Source organism: Canis aureus, chromosome 8 (assembly GCF_053574225.1).
Source record: "Canis aureus isolate CA01 chromosome 8, VMU_Caureus_v.1.0, whole genome shotgun sequence".
In the NCBI taxonomy this organism is placed as follows: Eukaryota; Metazoa; Chordata; class Mammalia; order Carnivora; family Canidae; genus Canis; species Canis aureus.
Window position 1 is genome coordinate 65054944 of NC_135618.1, and position 25423 is coordinate 65080366.

A 25423-nucleotide genomic window follows, 5' to 3' on the forward strand; every position below is an offset into this window, starting at 1 on the left:
ATCTTGCTGGGGAAATTAGAAACAGCTCAGGGACGCTTTGGTGTGTCATAAAATCATAATTCTGATGCACCTGGAGCTCGAAGGACCTAGAATTCTAAGTTTACCAGGTGCCCCCTGCTCCCTGCCCAAGCGCTGTGGGAGCAAGAAGGCAGTCTCTGCTTCATGAACAGAGACTTTGCAACAGGCAGAGGACACTGCAAAACTGTACCCACCTCCTGACTACTGCATCCCGCTTCTCTGCTCACGTGCTCACCAAACCCAAAAGCAGACCAACCAAGAAATGTCTACTCTCTCAAGGCTCTGGAGACAGTGGCGCAGGTCCCAGTGAGGACAGCAGTGGGCACTGGCCTCTGTGACTGGGAGAAAAACGGCACTCAGCTGAAGTCAGGGTCCTGTCCTGACCCACTCCTGGCTCCACGGGCACTGGAGAAGGCTTTCTGGAAGTGAAGCTGTGTGCGTGGCGTAGGAGAACGTCACTGAGAAGCCCCCCAAACAAAAGGGCCCACACAGACCCCAAGGGAACCCACAGTGGACCTGTGTTTGGGCCTCTTGCTAGCTCCACAGAGGCTTCTGTCACATTTTGTAAGTCTCTCACTCCACCCAGGGCTTTCGTTGAGGAAGCCTGGAAGCAGACCTGCCATTCAACTCCTCTAGACCAGCCTGGGTCTGTCAGCCACCATACATCCTCAGAGAAGCCCCAAATCTTCAAAATGGTTCTGACAGCTTCTTGCACCAAACAGCAGGTTCCAAATACTAATGTTTGCCCTTTGGGGGTGGGTGGAGGACATTCGTGTTCTATAGCCTGTTATTTATGCTTCCCCCCCCTCCCCCGCAAAGCTCTTTATTATACACCAGCTTCCTGAAGCCTAGAACTCTCTTAAAGCAGTCAGTGTCCTAAACAGAACAAGCATTTGGGGTTCTCTCCAGTCTCCATGAATCAGGGCTTCAATTCTCTCCCTCTGAGAAATGTGTGACCCATCTCCTTGTGAAATTCTTTTCTTTTTTAAGTATTTTTTAAAAGATTTTATTTATTTATTCATGAGAGACACACACACACAGAGAAAGAGAGAGAGAGAGACAGAGACACAGGCAGAGGGAGAAGCAGGCTCCATTGAGGGAGCCCAATGTGGGACTTGATCCCGGGACTCCATGATCATGCCCTGGGCCAAAGGCAGTGCTAAACCACTGAGCCCTCCTTGTGAAATTCTAACTCTGGCCTCCCTGCATGGGCCCACCAAACACAGCTGAAGCTTTTTGGATAGTACCTGCATACCAAATTTGCACGCCACACCAGCAGCCCATTCCGATGTGAGCCTTCTGAGAGTTATACAACCCTGCATCTCAGGACACCTCAGCTCAGAAGCCTCTAGGGCCTTCGCAAAGTACCTGAACCTTCCATAGACGCCCTGCTTACCTGGCCCCCTCCTCCTCCAAGCATTGGCCCCAGGGTCTTGACCCAAACCCAAAGTGGCCCAGAGGCTTGGAAGCTGCTGCCTTTCGAAATGTCTGAATGTGAACTTAAATATGATGTCCTAAACTGCAAGGAAGGCACCCAGGTACAGCATAGAAGGGGAATGCTATTCTGTGCCTGGCACAAGGTCCAAGTTCTGTAAGGTCTGAAGCATATACAACTCTGCTTTAATAAACAAGAAACAGAAGCTTACACAGCTGCTAGGTTCCCTCCCAGGGACTCAGAAACGAGCTCCCCTCCCTTCTCTTCAGCAGGATTCCAAGGCAAAGTTAGCAAAATCACATCAAGAGGAGAGAAAATGTAGGACAGACTGTGATCTATCTGTTCTCTTCAGAAGCTCCTTCTTAAGCCCCAGAAGTCCCAGCAAATACAAATCCTGGTCTATCTGGCCAAGGAGCCTTTTTCTCCTCATGGTCATTCTCTCTGTGGCCACTTTCAGAGAGCAGCCACCAATGGTGGCCACGTGTTCCCTCGCCAGCATCCTTCACAATTGCAGAATGCAGAGGACGACCTAGTTGTCCCCCTGTGCCAGATGGTCCCTAGCAAGGGCCAGAGCGCAGGTACACCCTACAGAGTGGGGTGTGCCCTGGGTAACTCAATCTGGGTTTTGGAGGCATGACCTGTCTTTCTCTTTGCTGCCCACTCCTCTTTCACACAAATATTTGGGGAAACAGGACCAACCGTGTAGGACACTTGCTATTGCACCTCTCAGGCAATGTTTTTCTCTTGTTCTCCAGGAAGAATCTAATTTCTGATGAAAACAAGCTCAAGTCACCCCAGTGAGTGCAATGAGTGAGGTCAGTGCCGGGCTGACGAAATGGGTGGAGACACATGGCCAGCCCAACACCACAATGTGGAACTCATTAGAATTTCCACCAGGACAGGGAAGGAAGAGGGTAGACTCTCAGGCTCTGCTTTATCCGCACCGTCCATAAATCCTGTTTTGAGAGCTCTAGCCAGAGCAATGCTTTTAAATACAAAAATAATTTAATCAGATGTAATTCTGACATGCTACCCTCTTGAGAGGGGCCTTTTTCCACCGATTGGATTAAGGACTGGCTCCTCTCTGGAATGCACAAGAGGTGCTAACTGGAGACACCTGTAATCACCCTCAACTTGCAAATTCTTTTGGGCAATTCAGATTAACTAAACACTTAACAGGGAGTGTGTGTGTGCGTGTGCGCGCGCGTGGGGGGGGGTGGGGGGGTGTTGCTGAGCAGGCGGGTCTGCAGCCTCCCACCATCAACCGGCTCCCTGGTGGGAAAGAAGCCAGTTTCTTCCTCGGAGGCCCCCAGGAGCTCCAGCTCAGCATCTGTTTTCTTAGATGCAGTTATTTGTCGAGGGGCTGGAGGTGGTACAGAAATAGCTGGGAGACAATGCTTTCAGCTGGCACACGAGTGGGGGAACGCGCCGCCGTGTGAGCAAGAAAACCAGCACCGGCTGTGGGCGGGTGGAGGGGGGATGTCACGCCGACCCTGGAACGAGGGCGCGGCCCCGGGTGCCCTGCTCCCCCGCGGCGCCCGCGCTGCCCGACGCCCTCGAAGGGACCACCAGGGAGACTGAGGCCCTGGGGTGCCCTGCAGTGGTGGGGCCGGACTCCCGAGTCCCATGGCACCGCTGCCGCAGCCGGACCCTGGAACCTGCAGGGCCGGCCGCCCTCACCCGCGCTCGCCCCCCTTCGGGTCCCGCGCCCTCCCCACCCCCGGAGCCGCGCCGGGGCCGGGACACCGCCGGTCTCCATGGCAACCGGACAAGCCTGGCCGGCCCGGCCCGGGAGATGCCCCGTGAGGGCCCCGTTGCCCCAGCGCGCGCCCCGCGGCCTCCCCGCCGGCCGGCTCTGCGCCCCGGGACCCCGGCTGCCGCTCCTCGCGCACCCTGCACTCACCTCCGGCACAGCCCGCCGCCACCGCGTTCCCGCGCCGCTCCCACACTGCCGTTAACCCGCGCGCCCTCGCGCCCTCGCCCCGCGCCCCGCGCGTGGCGCGGCGCCTCCTGCCGGCGGCCCAAGGGACGGGGCGGGGCCTGTGAGGGGCGGGGCCTCCTGCCGGCCGCCCAAGGGACGGGGCGGGGCCTGTGAGGGGGCGGGGCCTCCTGCCGGCCGCCCAACGGACGGGGCGGGGCCTGTGAGGGGCGGGGCCTCCTGCCGGCCGCCCAAGGGACGGGGCGGGGCCTGTGAGGGGCGGGGCCTCCTGCCGGCCGCCCAACGGACGGGGCGGGGCCTGTGAGGGGCGGGGCCTCATGGGGCGGGGCCTCCCTCTGCCGGCCACCCAATGGATGAGGACAAGTCCCCGGGGGGTGGGGCCTTGGTGGGGGCGGAGCTGGTGAGGAGTTGGGCTGAGCGCCAGCGCCACCTGCCGGCCAATTAATGGATATGGGCGTGGCCTCGAATATAAGGGCGGGAGGCGGCCTCCCGGGGAGGGCGGGGCTAACTGAGGAGAAAGGGACCAAGCAGCCCACCCTTGCCTGCAGCTCAAGGGGTGGTGCCTCTGCAGGAGGAGCGGGGTTGGTTTCTCCCGAGGCCTCTTCCTTGGCCTTCTCCTCCGTGTCCTCCTATGGGCATCCTTCTGTGTGTGTCTGTGTCCTAATCTTCTGTTACAAGGACGCCAGTCCTAGTGGATTAGGGCCCACCCCAATGACCTCATTTTATGACTTAATCACCTCTTAAAGGCCCCACCTGCAAATATAGTCTTGCTCTGAGGCGTTAGGGGTCAGAGCTTCAACCTATGAATTTTAAGGGGACACAGTTCAACCCTAACACTCATCTTCGTCACCTGGCCAATCCCCACTCTTCCTTTAGGACTCAGATCAGGTGTTATTTATGTGGTAGCCAACCTCCCAGGAGATCCCCAATGATTCACACCCTCTGGTTTTCACACCACTGTGTGGTTCCTTCTTGTGCTGGATAGGGCTGATCTGTATAATCACTAAGATCTCACCAAAATGACAGTTTGACTTCTGGAGTTAAATTATAAAGGATGTGGCTTCCTTGCTCTCTCTGGGATCACTCACTCTAGGAAAAGCAGCCTGTCATATTGGGAGAACACTCCAGAAGCCCTAGAGAGATCCACATGGTGCAAAACCAACAGCCAGCACCAACCTGCCATCCACATGCATGCACCATCTTGAATGTGAGTCCTCCAGCCTCAGCAGCCTTCAGTTGAATGCTGCCCTGCCCAGCATGCTAATTGCATCTCATGAAGGACCCTGAGCCAGAACCATCCAGCAAAGCTGCTCCCCAATTCCCAATCCTCAGGAACTGCGGGATGATATGTTTCTTATTGATTTCACCCACTGAGTTTGGGGAAGTTTGTTATGCAGCAAAAGATAGCTAACACACCTTATCCAGGAAGGGCTCCCTGCCCCCCCACACTTGAATCTACACCCCTCCTCTGCACTCCCACTGGTTCACATTATATCAAACTATGTTCCTTAAATGCAAATGAGATGTTACTCCTCAGCCTATGCTCCTCCATGACTCCCCTTTGCACTTAGAATAAGCAGACCTCAAACCCTACCCCAACTGTCCCTGCTGCCCATGCCAACGCTCCCTGCATCACAGCACTCTAGCCATACTGAACTTCTGTTCTCAAATGCACTGTTCGTTCCCACCTCTGAAATCTTTCCCCTTGCTGCCTCCTCTTCTTCAAATACTCCTCCTCTTGTATCTGCATGCTGGCACCTTCCCCTCATTAAAAGTCAGCTCCACTACTCTCTCTGGACTCATTCTCTTGATGGCCTCCATCTCATTACTTGCTTTATTTAATGCATAGGCATTTATCACTATTTAAATGTATTTGCTGTGGGGCACCTGGGTGGCTCAGTGGCATCTGGCTTTGGCTCAGGTCCTGATCCCAGCGTCCTGGGATCTAGTCCCGCATTGGGCTCCCTGCAGGGAGCCTACTTCTCCCTCTGCCTGTGTCTCTGCCTCTCTCTCTCTCTCTGTCTCTCTCTCTCCCTGTCTCTCATGAATGAATAAATAAAATCTTTAGACATAAACATAAATAAATAACAAATAAATAAATAAATAAATAAATAAATAAATAAATAAATAACTGTATTTGTTGGAGTATTTAACACCCACTGAGGGTTGTGTTCTGTAAAGGCGGGTACCTCACCTGCCTTCTTTAGTGCCATGCTGGTGCCTACGAGGTACTCAATAAATACTGGCTAACTATGTAATCAAAGGAATGAATAAATTTCCACCCATCTCCTTCTCATCCCCTCAACTGGAAACTTATCAAGGGCAAGAACTGAGTTTTATTAATCTATGTATCCCTGCGCCGGGCCCAGAGGCAGGTGAACAAAACAAGTTTTTGAGCTGCAAGGTTGACCATCTTTGGAAATCCATGGAATAAAATGGAATGCCACGAGAGGGCAGCAGAATCCTAGGACTCAATCAAGGAAAGGCACCAAGAAGCCCAAAGAAAAAGCATCTGGTTAACACCAAAGGGCAGGTTCCCCAAGAGATGACCTGTCTAGGGGCAGAAAGACTGGGCTCTGGGGGGGGACCAGAAGGGAGGAAGGACAGGTAGCAGCAGGCACGTGGACTTAGATCCCAGTCTTTCTTTCTGTCCAAACAAGTGATTTAATCCTGGGATCCCATTCTCAATGAACTCAGCACCACAACCCACAACAGCAGTGCTCTGGGTTCGGCCATTCTTTGTACACTCATCAGGCAAAATTCACTGTTACTTTCCTTGCTGTGTCATATGTTGAGCAACTTCCAGTCAACAATGTAGTATACCTCCTGGCACTGGGGATATATGGGGTATCAGGTCTACAGAGTAATGATATTTTATTTTATTCAGTTTAAAGTTGATATGTCTATTCTGATGTAGAGGCATTTGCATCTGTAGCTTGGGTAAGATACTTAATTTGAAAACACAATTCAGGGACGCCTGGGTGGCTCAGCAGTTGAGCATCTACCTTTGGCTCAGGTCGTGATCCCAGGGTCCTGGGATCGAGTCCCACATCAGGCTCCCTGCACGGCACCTGCTTCTCCCTCTGCCTGTGTCTCTGCCTGTGTGTCTCTCATGAATAAATAAATAAAAACTTAAAAAAAACCACGATTCAATGTATGGAGATGGGAAATGAAGCCAGGGGTAGTAGGTGTGTTTGATTGAAACAAACAAAAGGCTCAGTTCTGTTAAAATGGATCATGTCAAATCACTTTACACTTGAGTATTTCATCTGTTGCATAGAACCTGAACCACTTACTTGATTGTCAAAGATTTTAGCTCAGGTGGGACCTAAGAAATCATCTACCCCAGTGGTTAATAAACTATTCAGGTGGGGAAGCCTCGAGGCCCAGTCTCGGAACTGGGGAACAAGTGGGATAGTATTTCAAACCAAGTAGAACTTAGGATCAATGTCATTGGCCAAAAATATGACTTTGTGATATGATCACAATATAAGATCACGAACATGAGCATATGTAGCCTCAAGAAACACAGTGTTGAATCAAATATGTTTGGCTGGTTCTGACATTTCCATTCACATTAATTTTTTTTTATTTGTTTACTTGATTTGATGACTGTGAGAATTTGTTATAGAAAGTACCATTTAGTTTGTAATGTATGTATGAGAAAAATAATTAAGATTGAAAAAATACTATGCATTAACTTTTTTGAAATGAGAATTGAGAACAAGTGGCCATTTTTCAAATTGGGGAGAAACAGCTTAGTCCAGCTGGAGATCATTCTAGTGCCCAAGACACACATGAGAGCCCTTAATCTAATTCCACGTCTACGCTGAAGCCACGAGAGGCTAATGGACTTGCCCAAGAAAACAAAATTTTATTAACAGATCACTTCTTCCTTGTTAAATCACATTCAAGAAGATGTGCAATCAGGATAGGTTGGGAATACTAACAGTGATTATTTCTGGGTGATGGAGTTTGAGGCAGTTTCCAAAGATAGATAGCCCTATCAATATGTCCACATCCCACATGCTCCTCTTCCACTGTAACTCGAACTCTCCTCCATCAGGTGGTGGAGAGGAGGTCTGCCTTCCCTCCCCCTTGATCTTGGGAGGACTTTTTTTTTTTTGGAAGGACTATTTAGCTGTATCCACCATAGAACATAGGAGAAGTGAAGACTTCCAAAGCTAGATCATAAAAGATCGTGTCTCCTACCTGGCTTTCTTTCTCTTGGGACCCATCTGCCTTGTTGTAAAGGGAAGCCCAGACCAATGGGGAAGTCACCTGGTGTGTATTAAAATGTCTTTGCTTTTGATGTTTTCATATCTGGGACCTTATAGCAACCATGGGAAGACTGCCCTTCCCAGGGGTAGCCAATCTCTGGAGAGTAAACAACTCACCTGCTAAGATATACCTTTCATATGCAAACCAACCAGTCGTTTCATATGCAAAACAACCAGTCTAGAGACCATACCTCCCCACCTCCTCTATTGGGCTTAGACTCCAGACCAATATTCCCCTGTCCTCATCACCCCAGGACTAAGTGTCACACAACTAGGGTCAGTCCCTATGCCCCAGAGCCTGCTGAAATTCTGCAAACTAGCCAACCCCAAATCTGCTAATCCTAAATGTCATCTGTTCCTTCCCTCAGGAGCCACAATAAATCTAGTGCCTATGATTTTCTCTGGTCCCCTCTGTCCCCTGATGGGCCCTGAATAGGTGGTATCCTATGCCCCCTCTTCCTGGGAACTCTGAGGGACAAACTGTCTTTTCAATGTCAATCATCCCCTGATCTCTTGGCCTTGCCATAAAATCTATGTTTTGAAACAGGATATATGGTCATTCAGGGCCCCAGGAACCTACCAACATCACCCAACAGGATCTGTGAGTGAAAGCACCTTGGGGCAATTCTCATGCCAGCCTTCACATCCTCCACCTGAAGCCCATACTGAATTCACAACTGATGGAAGCTGTGAGAGATGCCGATGATTACTGATGTTTTAAGCCACTACAGGGACACCTGGGTGGCTCAGCGGTTGAGCGGTTGAGCGTCTGCCTTCGGCTCAGGGCATGATCCCAGGCCCTGGGATCGAGTCTCGCCTCAGGCTCCCCTGAGGGAGCCTGCTTCTCCCTCTGCCTGTGTCTCTCATGAATAAATTAATTAAAAAAATTTTTTAAAGCCACTATATTTTAGGGTACATTGTTTTACAGCAAGACAGCTGATGCAGGGTTTTTAATTTACTTATGCTTTCCTAAATAATTCAGGTTATCTACAGTGAACAGAGACTGCTTTGATAAAAGGAGTGAACAGACGTTATTTTTAAAAAGACAGCTGGACAAGAGGGAGGCATCTTGGATTTTTATTTTTTTAAGTGCTTTCTACTCCACCACAAACAATAACATTCACCGGCAGGATTATTCCTCTTTACTACAAATGTTTATCAAATGTTGTGTTAATACAAAATGGCAATTTCACAAACACAGAGAGAGTCCAGTACCAGCAGGACATTTTTTAAAAGTCATGCCACAGATGCCAGTCTCCAACGTTGTAGACACAATAGGTCTAGAAAAACAAGTGTGACAGTCAGAGCTCCTGCTCCCCGCCCCTACCCCTATCCTCCCAGAAAGGCCTTCATAAGCAACAGGAGTGGGAATATGCCTAGTAAAACCTGGTGATATAAACAGGGCTGGCGGGCGATCCGTTCAGCAGGATCAGGGCTCAAAATTTGAAATTGGAGGCACAATGGTTCTTGCAAAATTGGGTCCATTCATTTTTCAAACAGATTCGCTGTCTCCCTCCTGCCTTCCCAGCCCTGCCTGAACTAAACATTGACACACATTCCTGAGGTCTCTGGGACCATCCTGCCCCAAGGTCCCTTAGAACATGGGGCTAATCACCAAAACAAGAGACCCAAAAATCTGGTCTTGTATTCCTCTCAGTGGGGTCAGGGTTCTGAGCAGCCAGATCCTCTAAAGCTCCTAACTTCTTTCTCTTTAACTGTTCCCATTTGCCCTTGGGCACCCAAGTTTCTGAGGAGCATCATGCTGACCCCACCCCCACCCCCCAATCACAGCGACTAAGTACCTAGTACCAATGCTCATGCCTTCCCAGGACAGAACCAACTAGAACAATTTCCAGACCGTAGGTTCAGACTCACTCATGAGGCATAAAAGCAGTGTTGTGCATTGCAACCAGCAACTTGAAAGAGTGACAAAAGATGGACAGGGGAGGGTAGGAAGCACCCTAGTGCATCACATAAGTAGGTCCTGTTTCAGCGATGGACGTGTAAATTGGAATCACATTATAGAATGTATTTCTGATGATGAGTGTTAATCAAAAAGGTTTGGAAAATGCTAGCATCTGGGAATAAATGGAGGACAGCTGACCCACAGAGCCTGCAGCCTAATCCCACATGATGGAGCAGGTGGATCCCAGGAAGCACAAGTGAGCCTCCTGTTACTTGCTATGGCTGGAATGTGGCACCTCCCCTCCTAATGCCACAACAAGGGTACAGGTGGGTTTGAGAGCCCATCACAAGGCCAGCTTTGCAAAGAGATGGTTGTTAGGACACCTGTGAGCTGAGGTAGTATGGGCAGAGACTCCATGCAGACCTGGGATAACCGGTTGTGGCTGAGCCCCACTGGACCCCAGTGACGAGGGGCCACTCTAAGCTCAGGGTTCGATGGCTGGGCCACATGGAAGTCCTTGGGCTCCAGTGTCCTTGCCCCCTGGAAACAGTCTCAGCCCTGGCCAGTTTCCAAAGGCAGGAGCCGAGCACATCAGCCTTTCATCCTCAGGCCGCGCAAGGCTCAGGCAAAACTGAGTGCAGAGATTGAGCAGCCAAAGGATGGCATCGCTCAAGTCTGGAGAACAAGGCCCTGGGAGGATGTTAAGGAGATGCCTCATCCCCTGCCCCAGAGCTCAGCAATCAGGGAGCAAGACAGTGGAAGGAAGAGGATGTGAGGCCCAAGAACCATGACTTGGATTCCAGCCCTGCCCTGCACCATGGATGACCTTGCACCAGTCACATAGCCTCTCTGAACAGCCTGTTTCCCTGTCTTGCAAGGTTTTACTGGGAGAAATATATGAAAACGTGAACATGTGAACATGTTCGGAACTGTGTGTATAGTGCCTGTTACACTGATAAAGTGGGGGGTGGAATGCAGAAAGATGTACCCAGGCCGCAGGCAGTGGCATGCTTGTAAAATAGCTCTCCAAAAATATTAGGCTCTGATCTGTAGCCTTTTGCTGATTCTTATGGTGTAAATATTCCATCAAGGCCAATCTCACACCACTCTCAGTTTAATGAGATACCAGGCCCCAAGATATTTAACAACTGGTCTCCAGAGTGCCCTAAGCAGAGCACACCAATACCTCCACGACTTCCTGGCTCGCACAGGCAGTGGACATCGTTAGACATCATGCAGGCGCCAGCAGCCATGCAGCAGGCAGCATCCCCTCCCCCACCCACACCTCCCTCTTCCGCCCCCCACCAATCAGACCACCTGAGGAACAGGCACGTGCTCCCCTGGCTCCTCTACAGTTCATGCCAAATGCCAGAGTTGCCTGCTCCAAATCTTCCAGATAAGCCAGCTCCTTGGCAGTGCCCAGGCAGTAGATCCCTAGATACCCTGAACCCCCAGGGACAGTGGCCAACTGTAGAGAAGGCTCAGTCCAATAACAGCAGGTGGAACAGCTGCCACTGGACGGCACAGACAGGACTCAAAGTCGAAGTGTGGCCTTAAGAAAATCCACTCTATTCAGGGAAAACTTTATGTGGAAAGATACTCATCAGAGATACCTACATCTAGACCAATTATAGATCCCTCTTGAATTGAAAGAACAGTTAAATATATTATGGTACAAATCTTTATATCTCCCATCCTTGTAATTTGGGATAGGCGTTCCCTCATCCCTACAGATGAGCCTTGGTGAGTCTGAGGTTCCCTCCTGAAAGGTCACTCAGACGCTCACCACCATACAGACTGGGTGTGTCTCCCCCGGGACCCTGCCTCCTTCACTCTGTAAGTCCAGGGCTGGCAGACCCACTGGGGAAAACCTGGGGAGCCTCTCAATAGCACTCTGGTTTGTCCTCTGATGTTCAGACTCACCAAGAGTAAAGGCCAGGGCAGTGTCCACACAGACCATGGCTGTGAACCTGTCTAACCTGGATACAAAGGGCTAACGCATACATGGGACTCCCTAGCCACATCTTCCCAAACTGGGAAGAGGAGACCAAGCTCCCCTGCTACCCCCACAAATGTGCACGGAGCACCGACTAAGCACTGGGTATGGTGGGCTGGGCACAGAGCATGGGCAGTGGAGACGCAGCATCTGCCCTCAACCAGGTGTCCCAGACTGTTGCTCACACCTCTCCTGCCTCCCTATCCTGCCCATGTCTCCAGGCTCAGCTAAAATAAGCTAAAAGGAGGAGAGTGCTGGCCTGTGATATTCACCACATGTGTGGCATTTGTGACCTCTGTTTAGAGGGAAAAGTCTAGATCACTGATTCTCCACAATGTTGGTCTCCCCAAGCCCTTTCAGGGGCTCACAAAGTGAAGCTGTTTTCACAATAATACTATGACATTATCTGTCTTTCCCTCTCCTGCCTTCATGCAAAGGTTGCCAGACACTACGGCACAGGTGATTGTCACATGCTCGTGCAAACACAGGCAGGGGAGTCCTATGGTGGTCTGTTAAGCCAGACGTTCAAGAGATTTGCAAGAACGTGAAACAGTGCCACTCCTCCTCCTAAGTCTCTTTTTGTCTGGACAAATGTTATTTCTAATAGAAAAATATGTTACTTATGTTAACGTGTAATGAGTTGATCTTTACATGAACTAATAGGTATTTTGAAATACTACCAGTTTTAATTTCTAGTATGATGAATGTTAATATTAGATCTAGCCCATAAACAAAAGTTCTTTGGTGTCCTCAATAGTTTTTAAGAACACAAAGGTGTTCCAAGACAAAAAGTTTGAGAAACATTGATTTACATTGTCCAATAGAACATTCTGGAAGGATGTAGACTGTCTTTATCTGTGCTGTCCAAAAAGGGTAGCCACTGGCCACATGTGGCTATTGAGTACTTAAAATGTGACTAGTACCCCTGAGGCACCGAGTTTAAATTTTATTTAATTTTAATTGACTTAGCCACCTGTGCCTTATAGCTACCATGCAGAGAGCACTCCTCTACATGGAGTCTGGTGTTTCTCAGCCCATTTGGGCTGTCTTTATTTTCCATACACTGATCTATCAAAGGTGTCTATGCATGAAGGAAGGTTTCAGTGTTGTTTCTAGGAGGAGCTGGGTCCACAGCCCTCTGCTCCCCTAGGGGACCTTGCCTTAAACTGGGGAAGGGTCTTGCCATGCTGAGTCAAGCCAGCCCAGCCCACTCGTCTGGGCTTCATGCCCATCCCTGACCTGCACAGTTTGGAAATGGACCAGCAGCTGACAATCAGCTGAGTAAGACCACCAACTCCTTTTACAGCTGACCAGATGAAAGCCCAGAGAGGATACGTCAGCTGCCCAAAGTCACAGAGGAAGCAGGAAGTCAGGTACACCACATCTACATGTGGAAAACAAGATCACAAGGAAGGGCTGGTATATCCTCCCTGCCAGACCAGGAGGAACCATGCCACCTGTGCCACCAGACTGTGAGAGAGGCAGCAGGCTGCACATCCTGTCACTGGAGGGGGCAGGACTTGCATGGCCTTCTACCCAGAGCAGGGGCCACAGTGCCCAGGAAAGAAAAGAGGCATGGGAGGGAAAGGCATCAGCTCCAGCTCTACCCAGTTCTGTGCCCTGGGCATGTTGCTCCTCTGCTCTCATCCCTGCTCTCTGGGTACAAAACTGAGCTGTCCCACCCCTTCTGGCTCATATTCAAGGCCCATGCTGTTCAGGCTCCCAGCCTTGCACATTGCATCTCAAATAAAGCAATCATAAAAGAGGATGGGTCTGGGATACACAGATTCCTGCCAGCCACCTGTGCACAGGCCAGGTGTCCCGTTGGGACCTGTGGCTTGCAGCTTTTTACAGGGAATCCAATCCCTGTGGTAAGCATTAGCATGGGGGCCAGAGAACGTCCTCCCAGCCACCCTGCCACTGGGAGCCATATGGCTACACATTCTCCCAAATAAGCATCTTTTGAAAGCCTGAGTGGGAGCTTCTGCCAATGTCTCCAACACTGGCCTGAACACAGGGCTAGTGAATGAAGCCTCACACCTTTGATATAATCGTTCAGAGCACATGAACCAGCTGAAGCAAAAACATGAAGCCCACTATCATTTCAACTGCTCCCACCCACACGCTGGAAACCCTAAAATTGACTTGTCAGTGTTTTAGGGAGCATAGTGGAGTTGGGGAGAGCCCATGGCCACCATTTATAAGCTAGGTGCCCTTGGATGAGTTACTTAACCTCTCTGAGCCTGTCTCCAAATCAGTAAGATGGGATCATACCTACCTCGTAGAGTGCTTATAAAGATGATGTAAATCACAGGGCTTGGGACAGAGCTTATGCAACGTTAGCGACAGAGCCCAATTTCAGGGATGGCCTGTGTATACACACAGGCTGCTAAGGGGTATTAGTGCTGTGAATCTAGGAAACTAAGTGAGAAAGAGACAGCTCAAAGTAAGAACTGTGGTTAGGGCCCCCACTCCTGGACATGAGTCTGTCTTCTGGAATCTGACTCCATAACCTCATCACTAACATGTGGGGCATGGCCTCAAAGCAGATGAGCTCCAGAGGAGGGCTTCCAGAACCGGTGTTCAAACCAGCTGGCAGAGTTCAGACTCCAGAGTGCCATCCTGACCTATTGATTCAGCCATTCAAGGGGGGTGGCAGCCAGGATCTGGGGTTCAGCAAACCTCTGCAGAGATTCCCTGGCCAAATCCTAGGGCCAAGAACACTGTTCTGACTTCCTTCCACAAAAATGGCCTTTGCCCTTAACTTAGCAAGAGAAAGAGGCTCCATGTGCTGACTGCCATCTCCATTTTACAGACAAGGAGACTGAGGCAGAGGGAATGAAGGACATGGCGGAGGGTTGCATGCTGGTCTGTGTAGGGCTGGACCCTGAGCAGGTCTGATTGGTTCCAGGTTCCAGACTCTGCAGCTGGAGTGTCCGAGCAGCTCAGTGCCAGGCCTAGCCCTGCACAGGGACCCCGCAGAGCTGGTCTGTTCTCACAACTCAGCATCCTGGGCATCCCTGGCCAGTTGAGTGAGAAGCACAGGCAGGAAGCAGTGGGGCACAGGTGGGCCTGTGCGAGCTTTGGAGGGCCAGAGATGTATACCCCTTTCCAAGATATCTTCAGTGATGTCACTTGGTAGCTTGAAATCAGCCATAGGAGCATTTACACCATGGAAATCAGCAAATGCTACACACAAGCAGTGCTTTAAAAAAAAAAATCATTAAAAATGTTCAGCCCCGCATTCTTCCCTGGCGGACAGACTTGGGGGCAGTGGATGTCCTTGGAAACAGGAGATCTGGCCATGAGAACTGACACTTGGAGGTTAGATAGTCCTGGCTTCAAAGCTTTGCTTTGCTGGTTAGATCCTGGGTCCCCTTGGGGAAGTTGCCAAACCTCTCTGTGCTTTGCCTTCCTGCTCTGTAAGATCAGCTAATAATCCTTACCCCGCTAAGGGGACTGTGTCAATCCATGGACAGAGCATCTATGAAGCCACAGCAAAAAGCCTGGCCCCCAGGAGGGGCACCATTTCGGTAAGCCTCTGCCTCCCAAGCTTCCTGCTTCTCCTCACACCTGCTGTGCACCATACCTGTGAGTGTACTCATGTGTCAGTGTACTCGTGTGGACCTGGCTGCTGGGACTGCCACAGGTTCTTTCAGGACCCCATGATGCAGTTCCCAGAGCCTACCTTTCAGCACCTGCTTGCACAGTGTATGGTGGCAAAGGTGATAAGTGCCTTCTTGACTAAGTCACCAGGTTCATTTCCCAGACCTCTGAGCATTACCTGCCCCTCTTAGCTTAGCTCTCCCTAACACCTGCTTCCCAACAGAGGCCTGAACCCAAATGCAGGTGCTCAGCAGAGCTGTGGGAAAACATTCAGAGCACTTCAGCTCTTGCAGACGAATACGAAAAAGAGTTTGGTGCACCGAAAACCCAGGACTGCAACATTCTCGGGAAGCCCTGTACATCATCCCACTGTGTGAGGCCCCCACCCACCACTAGTATGGTTTCAGGACCTCAGCCTAGTCCCATTGACAACTCCCATCCTGCACCCACCCCTGCCCGGTTCTGTCCTGGGATAGTCCCCGGCCTGAGCCCGATGCTGATGGAGAGAAGGATGCTCAGCCCTGCTCCTACCATATGTGCAATTTCCAATCAAGAGAGAAAGGCAGCTCTGGTCTGTGATGTTGGCTTAAAGTCCCCTGGCCTGAGAGGCTACTGGCCCCAGGGACAGCCCTCGGCAAGCTCTGCTCAGGGCCTGTCAGGGAAATCCTGCCAGCTGGCAGGCAGGCCTCCACCAGCAAGTGCACCTGCTTTGGCTTGCCCTGATGATTGCCAATGAATGGAGGATGCAAGTTGTCACCTCCAGGCCTGTCCTCTAGCCTGGCTGAGCAGTGGGAGGCAGTTGCCACAGTGGGAGCCTCCTGAACCTGCCTTCATCCTCACTTCTTGCCAGCTCCTACCCCTCACCCTGCCCCAACAGTGCCTGCCTAACTCAGGAGCAGCTGCTGAAGTGCCCAGAATATCAAAGAGGCCTGGTGACCGCCTCCCTGGCTCCTTGGGGCAGGACAGCCGCTTTGATGGATCATCCTGGCACATGACAGCCTCAAAGGTGGCCAGGAAGAGGGAGCTGGCATTTGAATTCCCAGTGCCCTGCCTTCTCTACCCCACATGGCCAGTGCACAGACCAGGATGCTTACCCACAGCAGGGACTGGCCTAGGAACATCTTTCCCTTTCCTGCACTGTCTCCGACACATTTTGGAGGAGGCCAGGGCCTGGGTTTGGGTGAAATGGAATGCTGGGAAACTCACTTTCACAAATGATGTTGAGGAAGAGAAAGGGTTCATGGGAAACCACCTAAATTGGAGCAAAAGGAAGGAATGTGGCCAAGGCCAACAAAACAGTGTCCTTACCAGCCTGTCCATAGTCAGAAATCCCACCATTCGTAATTCACTCCTTTGGGCAGTGCAGCTGACACTCCTAGAAGAGTGTCATCTCATTATCAAGGGTTGCTTCCCAAGTGGACAGCTAAGGATGCTAATTAGAATACCAGGCTGGGTATTTCACATTTGTCATCCTACCACATCTTTAAGCAACCTTGCAAGGTACCTTACTATACCCAGCTTATAGCTGAGGACACTAAGGTTAAGAAATTGGCCCTCACAAACAGAAGAAGCCAGATTTTATGTTAAGTCCGGCAAAATATAGCTCCTCCCTTAAAGAGCTCCTGAGTTGGGGGGCAGGTGCAAGGACCAGGATGATGAAGGACAGAGCTTCTAGCCATGGCGCAGGTAAGCACAGAGGGTGGTGGGAAGCAGGCGGGAGCACCTGAGTCAGAGAAGGTCAGAAGTCCCTCGACACTAATGCCTGAGCAGAGCTTTGAAGGATGAGTAGGAACAAGATGGGTGGACCAGCATCTCAAAAGTTGCGGGGCATAAAGGGGCAGGCTGTCTTGGGGAAAAAGCAAGCTTGAGTAGCCAAGAGGAGGGGGCAGGAGGAGATGCAGGTGTCACATAAGGAGCTGAGCTCCAGAGTCACTAAAGGAGACCCAGGTCCCTGTCCCAGGCCACCCAGGCCCGGTCCTGTAACAGGGCTTTGGTTCTCATCAGTGCCTCAATGACAGGACTTTCACGTCAGCTTGGCATGGTGCTGGTGCCGTGGTCTGAGAGATTTCCTGACTGGTTTCCCATAGCTAACAAGAGCTCCTCCCCCACTGTCACAGTGTCCCTGCCTGTGGGCAAAGCCCTTCTCTAGGGGGCCCTCCCCCACAAAGCTTCCTCTCCCCACCCCCCAACCTTCAACCCTGACCCCATCTGAGGGTGGGCAGACCAGATGAAGGCAGCTTCCAGGGACTGGGAGTGCACCCACACATACATGCACACAAGGCACAAGAGGACAAAGCTAACCCCCAACCCCCAAAGCATCTGCCAGCTCAGAACCCGCCTGTCTGAGGAATGTGTCGGATGGTTTAATACTGGCTTTGGTACATGAGATTCCAGATGCTGGAACCCTGAAATACATTGGAATGTACTAGAACTAAGCATAAGGCATCCTGTCTTGGCTCACCCAACTCTGATTGGGAGCTGTAGGCTGAGGCTTGTCTACCTTGAGAGATGCTTGATTCAGAGATTCCCAGATTCCCACTCAGATCAGGAGCTAGGCCTGGATCCCCTCCCCAGTAAATGTCCACGTGCCAGGTACAGAGTGGACAGCCCAACCCTGGGAGGACACTATGAGGACAGGTCCCCAGAAGTCTTGTCATTGGGCTACTAGGAGCTTCAGAGGTGGGGGTATCCCAACACTGGGGACACTCTGCCCAGATCCCTATCAAACTAGCCAAGGCCTGCCTTCCTTCTGGGGCTCATTTGAGGAGCCTCTAAGGGCCATGATTTGCACCAAGCAAGAATCCGAAAGTTGGCATCACAAGCCCTAAATCTGGAGCAGGTGAGCAATTTCCTGGGATCTGCTTGCCCCCCCCACCCCCCCCCAAGGAATGGCTCTGATCATTTCTCTGGATTTTTCAGCAGAGGAATTGGCCAACTAACCACTTCCCAATCCCCAACCACTCTTCCTCTGTACTGAGAATCAGCTATGGTGTGGCCGAAGGCCAGGGGTTCCTCGAGCTGTCTACCTAGGTCTCCCTTCATTGTCCCCAGACTGCCCCACTCCAGGAGTGTCCCCAACAGGGAGAAGGAGTTCAGGCATAGTGTCAGGAGATAAGTATGCTCCCCTACATGGAGACTTCTAACTGGTCTGGTCATGATCCCACTGCAGAGCACAGAAGACAGGAAAGGCTAAGAAGGGCCATCCTAAGTGCTGAGTTGATAAGTCATGGCTGCCCAGAGCACCTCCTGGAGAAGAATACTGATACTGCACCATGCTCCATTTGATTGGTGATGTCTGCTGTGGTCATGGATATTCACCATCCCTGATCTACAGGCTGGGTGACTTTCCCTGAACAGGGCACAATTCCCCAGCCAGGACTTTGGTAGCAGAGGAGGCCCTGGCCAGCGGGGTACAAACAATCCACCAATTCCCTAACAGAGTTATGAGAACCCTAAAGAGTGTCTATTGGCCCAAGGTCCCCCAATTTGCCAGGACAATGTCTCTCCCTTTTCTGAAGATGTTAATGTTGGTTGTATTAGGAAATACTTGCCTAGAATAGAAACACATTGCAGGGTTAATTTATCCTCTGTAAAAATGACTAAATGCTTTCTTTCTCACCTGGGACCCTAAGGACATTCTGGCTACTACCAGAAGTAGCCTTGGACCCATCGAAAACTCTGCCCGTGGATGTGCAGATGGGCCTGGGCACTGCTCTGAACCAAAGTTCATAGAAATGCTTTTCATGATGCTCTGCCCCATGCATCGGAGCCACCTCACTTGGACACCTTGGCCTGCACAGTGCTGGGCAGATACAGGTACCTCCAGATGGCATAGTAGTGGGTGCCAGCACCAAATGCCACAAAGAGATGCCAGATGGCGTGAGCAAAGGGGATCCTCCCATCACTCTTGAAGAACACCATGCCCAAGCAGTAGAAGACCCCTCCAGTCATCAGCTCCCAGATGCCCTCGGTGTTGGGCTGTCGGCAAGGACAAAGGTAGGGCACAAGTTAGAGGAGCAGCCAGCAAGGCTGGGAGCACCCCACAATCCCCGCCCACGTACTCAAAACAAAAAGAAACATGGATAGGAAGCCAGCCCAGATTCCCGGGTAGAAGGTCTTGACACATATTAATTCTTCCCAAAATTAATTCTCAAATGTTATTGATGTCTACCAAAATCTCAAAGACTATTTTATAGCGTATGTTTTCTAAAAATTAATACAATCTGGGTGTGTACCCAAAAGAAGTGAAAGCAGGGATGTGGACAGATACTGGTATATCCAGGTTTGTAACAGCCAAAATGTGGAAGCAAGGCACATGTCTGGGGATGGATTAATGGATAAACAAATTGTTATTCGTGTTATTTCATACTGTGGGCAATTATTGCTCAAGAGTTAAAAAGGAAGGAAATCTGGCACCTGCTACAACATGGATGAACCTGGAGGACATGATGCTAAGTGGACTGAGCCAGACACAAAGGGACAGATACTGTAGGATCCCACACAGATAAGGTCCCTGGTGTCCATTGAATCCATGGAGACAGAAAATAGAATGGAGGTTACCAGGGGCTGGGGAAGGAGGAACAGAACAGTTAGTGTTTCCTGGGAACAGAGATTCAGCTTGGGGTGATGAGAAAGTTCTGGAGATGGCTAGTGGTAACAGCTGCATGAGAACGTGAATGTGCTTCATGCCACTCAACTATATACTGAAAATGGTTAAAAAATCGTAATTTTTATGTATACTTTATCACAATTTTTAAAAAGGAATATATGTCCAGGGAAAAGAATTTTAGAGAAATCAAACAAAAAATATTAAGAAAAAAAAGAGTCATCCTAGCCATCAGAGATGAGCAGTATTAATACCTGAGCAATAGGTAGTTAAAGGGAATGGCAGAGACCCGATGAGAGCCATCACACCATCCCCCACCCCCTGTCTTCCTGGGTCCACCTGTACACGAATTACAAGCTGCCACTGCTAACAGTATCCTTCCAGAAATGTTCTCTCCACGAGCAACATGCCATATGCACTTTGTACATAATGATGCATAGGAAATGATCATTCTAGATCGATGGACTCACACCATCCCCACCATGCTGCAACGCCACACTGGGTTAACTGGTCTATGGGGGACCAGTCTGCAACCCATGGCAGGAGACATTTCCATCTTTTGAACAGCTGCATAGTATTTCATTGTCCCTGTGGACACTAACTGATCCATTCAGTCCTCCAGAGCATTGTACTCACATATTAATTACACAGTAACAACATTAGGAATATCTAGAACCTCCTAGCACTTGCTAGGTGCAAGGCACCGCATGGAGGGCCTTTGTGCCACCGTCACAACTGCCTTAAGAGGCGGGCATTACTCCAAGTGACTGTCATGAGGATACGCCCACGACACGTGCTAAGTGAGGAAAGCATGCTGCAGAGCAGCGCATTTCGTGTGACCTTATTTTCGTAGAAGAACAAATAATTCAGTATGTCTGCATATCCACGTAGATTTGCATGTAAATAAATAAAAAGGACATACAACAAACTGAGTGGTGGTTACAGCTGGAGCATTGTATTAGGGAGGACGTGGAAGGGGGCTTTGGCTCTTTCACACATGTTCAGACTTATTTTTTGCAGTGATTGTGTATTTAAATATACACTTACTATATATAAGTATACATATGTCCTTAAATATATGTAATATATGATTGGACAGATAGTGTATAATTTAGTATTTATTTAGTGTAATTAATAAAATTTAAAAATTTTAACATAAATTTAAATGATATTTTAATTTAAAAAACATTTACTATAAATTATATAATGTAATATGTACTTCATAAAATTTTTAAGAACCTTTTTAAATTTTATTTATTTATTTATTCATGAGAGACACAGAGAGAGGCAGAGACAGAAGCAGAGGGAGACGCAGTTTCCTTGTGGGGAACCTAATGTAGGACTGGATCCCAGGACCCCAGGATCATGACCTGAGCTAAAGGCAGACACTCAACCGCTGAGCCACCGAGGTGCCCAAATTTTTAAAAACTTAAAAGTATATTTAAACAAATAGTTTTAAGATTTCAAAACATTACAATGTAATATTTAGTTGAATTCTTAATATTTTTAAAATAAATTTAAATTTTTAAAAATTAAAAATATTTAATATAAATGATATAATGTACTATTTATTCTACTATACTTCATACATTTTTAATTTTTTAAAAAGACATTTAGATGTTTAAAAAAATTTTAATGTTAAAAATATTTGTCATAAACATATTTGTCATAAATTATATAATGTAATATTTAATATACATCAAAAAAATTTTTTTTAATTTAAAGATAGGGGTGCCTGGGTGGCTCAATTAGTTAAGAGTGTGCCTTTGGCTCAGGTTATGACCTCAGGGTCCTGGGGCTTGATCCCCACATAGGGCTCCCTGCTCCGTAGGGAGCCTGCTTCTCCCTCTGCCTCTCTCTCTCCTTGTGCTCTCTCTCTCTCTCTCTCTCAAATAAATAAATAAATCTGTAAATAAATAAATAAAACGTAATTAAGCTACATTAGCTCACTCAGTTTAGTGCCAGAATAGAGACAGGCCCTTGGACAAAACAGAACTGAAATATTGTGTTCACACATATATGTGTGAATTTAACATGTGGTCAAAGGAACATGTTTAAATGGCAGGTAACTGAAATCACTGGCTAGGTGTCTGGGGACAAATCACCATGTCCAGAAGAAACCACAGTGGGAAGTTTAAATCCATAACAGAAACAGGAGAAAATACTTTCCTAACCATAGGAAGGAAGAAAGAAAGGCTTTCCTAAACATAACACTTAGAGTTAAAAAAATAAAGAAGATAAAATTTTTCAAAAAGATGAAACACGTGATAGACTTGACAACGTATAATCTTACCACCTGCCAATAAGAGTGTAAGATAAATAAACTAGGGAGGGTGCCAGGCAGGTGAGTTTTCTGTGCCCACTTGACAGGACAACAGAGGCTGGGAGGGGTGATGTGGTTTCCACACTTGCCGCCCCCCACCTCTTCTCTTCCTGGCCTCTGCCCCTCACAGCGGGGGGGGGGGGGGCGGGGGGGGCACACCTGAGATCCATCCTAGTCGCCAATGTTATGGGGGCAAATCATGGCTCAGCCACTTAGGGGCTGCACATGTACATGGGCTGGCCTGAATGTCATGAACGGGACATCATGTCCCTCTCCAGGGACACCTGGGTCAAGGAAGTAAGATCCTGTGGGTAGGCCTCCTGCACTTAGTAAGGGCTCAGACTATATATAGGGAAGGTGCCCCTTCTGGGCTTGGTCTCTGGTGTGGACAAGCAGTTTAGGATATACAGACACCAAAGCAGGTAATCAGAAGTCCAGAGCCCTGACTCTGCCTCTACGGCCAGGAATGTTATTACCACAGATTTAATTTAGTGACTGGGTACTTACTATGTGCCAGGTACCATCCTAATCCCCCCCATGGGTTTTCCTATTCAATCCTTAAACATACATGAGGGCTGAATCGGGGAGGGTCACACAGCTCGCTGGAGGTTAGGCAGAGTCAGGCCTCAGTTTCCTCATGTGCCAGAGGAGGGGGTTGGACTCAGTGATCCCGAGAGGCACGCTGGGTCCCTCCAGCCAGCTGGGAGTCCCCTTGCTGGGCAGGTGGGACTTACCATTGAGAGGATGACCAGGGCAGGGAAGAAGCCCATGATGACATAGCAGAGCAGCTCCACCAGCTTGTACCTGGCAGGAAGACAAGCCATCTGGGCCTCGGGACAGCCTCCCCATGAGGAACAGCGTACAGCTCCCCGTTCTGGGTAGGAGGGACACCCCAACCAAAAGAGTGAGAAGGACTCCACCCTCTGCCCAGCACTCCTGGACTCTGACTTCACCCATTGACACCCAGCAGGGGCTGGCAGAGCTGGGTGGCCCTGGGTGGATCTCCTTCCCTCTGGGACTTGGGTCTCCATCGATGAGATGACAGGCCAGGATTGCCACTGCTGAGTACAGCATGCCACACTCGAGCCTGGGGCAGCCATTGCTAGGTGACCCTAGCACCTTTTCCTGCTGGGCCCAGGCAGCCGCCCTTCATACATCCGAGTGGCTACAACCGACTGACACTGATTTGCTGTCCCTGGAGATTCCAGGGGTCACTTATTCCCTTTGTCTTCTATAGCTCTGTTTCTTTTCTCACTCTGCAGGACTGAAGTGAAGGTATTCGCAACCTCTCCCCCTCACCTGACCACCCAGCTTAGGGAAGATGGGTAACACATGACCCACAAGGCCTTTGTTAAAAACGCTCTTCAGATCCACCCTACAGGCTGTGGCCCTGGTGGCCATCCATGGGCCTGAACCCCATGATGCTAGGCAGAGCTGTACCCTCATGCCTCAGGGGGTCACCCTGGGTTGTCATCTCCCCAGGGGCAGAGAGGAGGCCCAGCCCCCACCCCGTGACACTCCCCCCACCCCGCAGCCCTGGCTTACCGCTCATGGAAGAAGAAGACGTAGATGGTGCCCACAGAGGCCATGATCCAGACCAGCCAACGCATGTGGGAGGCCCAGGGCCCCAGCTCCCGAAGGTTCAGCCTGGGAGAGAGCCAAGGGCACAGCCTGAGGGGGGCCCGCTGGGACCCAGCCCCTCACAGGAAGACTGACCCCAGAGAAGCCCTGTGCCCCGCGGCCCCGCAGCAGGGACGTGGGCTCTCGTGGAAAGCCAGGTGGGGAGACCGAGAAACCGACTGAACAATAAGCAATGATTAGAGGGAAATTTCCAAAACAGATACTGTCGGAGTATGAAGAGAAAGAGCATCTCAAGTGGACGGGAGTGTGAAGCCTGTGTGAGGGCAATATGGCAGACTCTTTTTTTTTTTTTTAAGATTTTATTTATTTTTTTTCATTTTTTAATTTAATTTTATTTTTTTATAATAAACTTATTTTTTATTGGTGTTCAATTTGCCAACATACAGAATAACACCCAGTGCTCATCCTGTCAAGTGCCCCCCTCAATGCCCGTCACCCATTCACCCCCACCCCCTGCCCTCCTCCCCTTCCACCACCCCTAGTTCGATTTTATTTATTTATTCATGAGAGATACACACAGAGAGAGGCAGAGACACAGGCAGAGGGAGAAGCAGGCTCCCTGCAGGGAGCCCGACGTGGGACTCGATCCCAGGACCCCGGGATCACAAGCTGAGCCAAAGGCAGACGCTTAACTGCTGAGCCACCCAGGTGCCCCCCCATCTGCTTGAATCTACCAAACCCAAGGTGTGTATGTCCCATGACCCGGTCCTTCTGGCCCCGGGGGATCAGCCAAGTCAAGGCTGTCTGGTACTCGCACCCAGAGGCACAGGAAAGGACATTCATCACGGCATGGGTCCATCGGGGAAAGCCGGAAGACACCCCTTGTCTACCAGCAGGGGAAGGGGATGGCATCCATCTGTGCTGGTTGTCAATGACTGCCTCTCACCCTTTCTGCCTGCCCCAAGGTAACAGAGCTGGGCCTCGCACATCCCTCCTTGGCCGAGGCACGATGCTGAGCTTTGTCAGGGGAGTAAAATGAAGAGACTTTGTAGGAGGAAAGGCTCTTCCTCCCTGGTTCCTGCGGTTTTCCCATGACGTTTGCAGAGCAGGCTTTTCTCCGCAGCTACGTGGCCAGGGCTGTTTCCCAGGGCAGGTGCCTGCAGGTGCGGCTTTCTCTGGCATTTGGCCATGGCGTGTTCTCTTGCTGTTGACTTAGGTGATGGCAGCAGCGGCGGTACAGCTTCAGGTCCTGGACAGTGCAGGCCTGTGCCCCAGGCCAGGTGGCTGCTCCTGCACCCTCTCTGCAGCCCCACACACCTGCACACTGGGGCCCCCGCATAGGGACTCCTGTCCAGGCCACCTGGCCTCCACCCTGTGCAGTGTCTGCATAACTGAATTGCACTAAAATGCTCTAAGGCTCCTGCAGGCGTGTTTCTGGCTGCTAGTTCCAGGAGCACCCAGCAACCAGCAGCTTCCCTGGCACAGAACAAGTGGGGAAGCTCAGGACCTCCTGTGGCTGGCCTCTCCCGGCACCCAAGAGGGGTGATTTCTAGCAAGCCACCCCACCCCCATCAAACCCTCAGCAGCTGCTCTGTCATCCCGTGGGCAAAGACCAGGCTCTTTCCAATGAGGTAGGAGCTCTGCCCTGGGTGAAGGTGGGGCTGGTGGTAGTTGTCCCTTATCTCCACCACTACTGGCTTCCCCAGATTTGTCTTTGATGCTCATGAATCAAT

General features: G+C 50.2%; 1 protein-coding gene across 2 annotated transcripts in view; it reads right to left on the bottom strand.

The window, feature by feature from the left end:
- Positions 1-25423, bottom strand: part of MMD2 (monocyte to macrophage differentiation associated 2) — a 62075-nt gene that overhangs the window by 953 nt on the left and 35699 nt on the right. Inside the window, exons 5-7 of one of the 2 annotated variants that reach the window (XM_077907662.1) lie at positions 23655-23756; positions 22844-22913; positions 8736-19158 (exon numbers count right to left, since the gene is read on the bottom strand). In XM_077907662.1, the coding sequence (XP_077763788.1) occupies positions 18955-19158; positions 22844-22913; positions 23655-23756 (376 nt within the window). In that variant the 3' untranslated portion in view covers positions 8736-18954. Of the gene's footprint in view, positions 1-8735; positions 19159-22843; positions 22914-23654; positions 23757-25423 lie in introns of those variants that run through there. The other variant, XM_077907663.1, reaches the window with a different exon arrangement.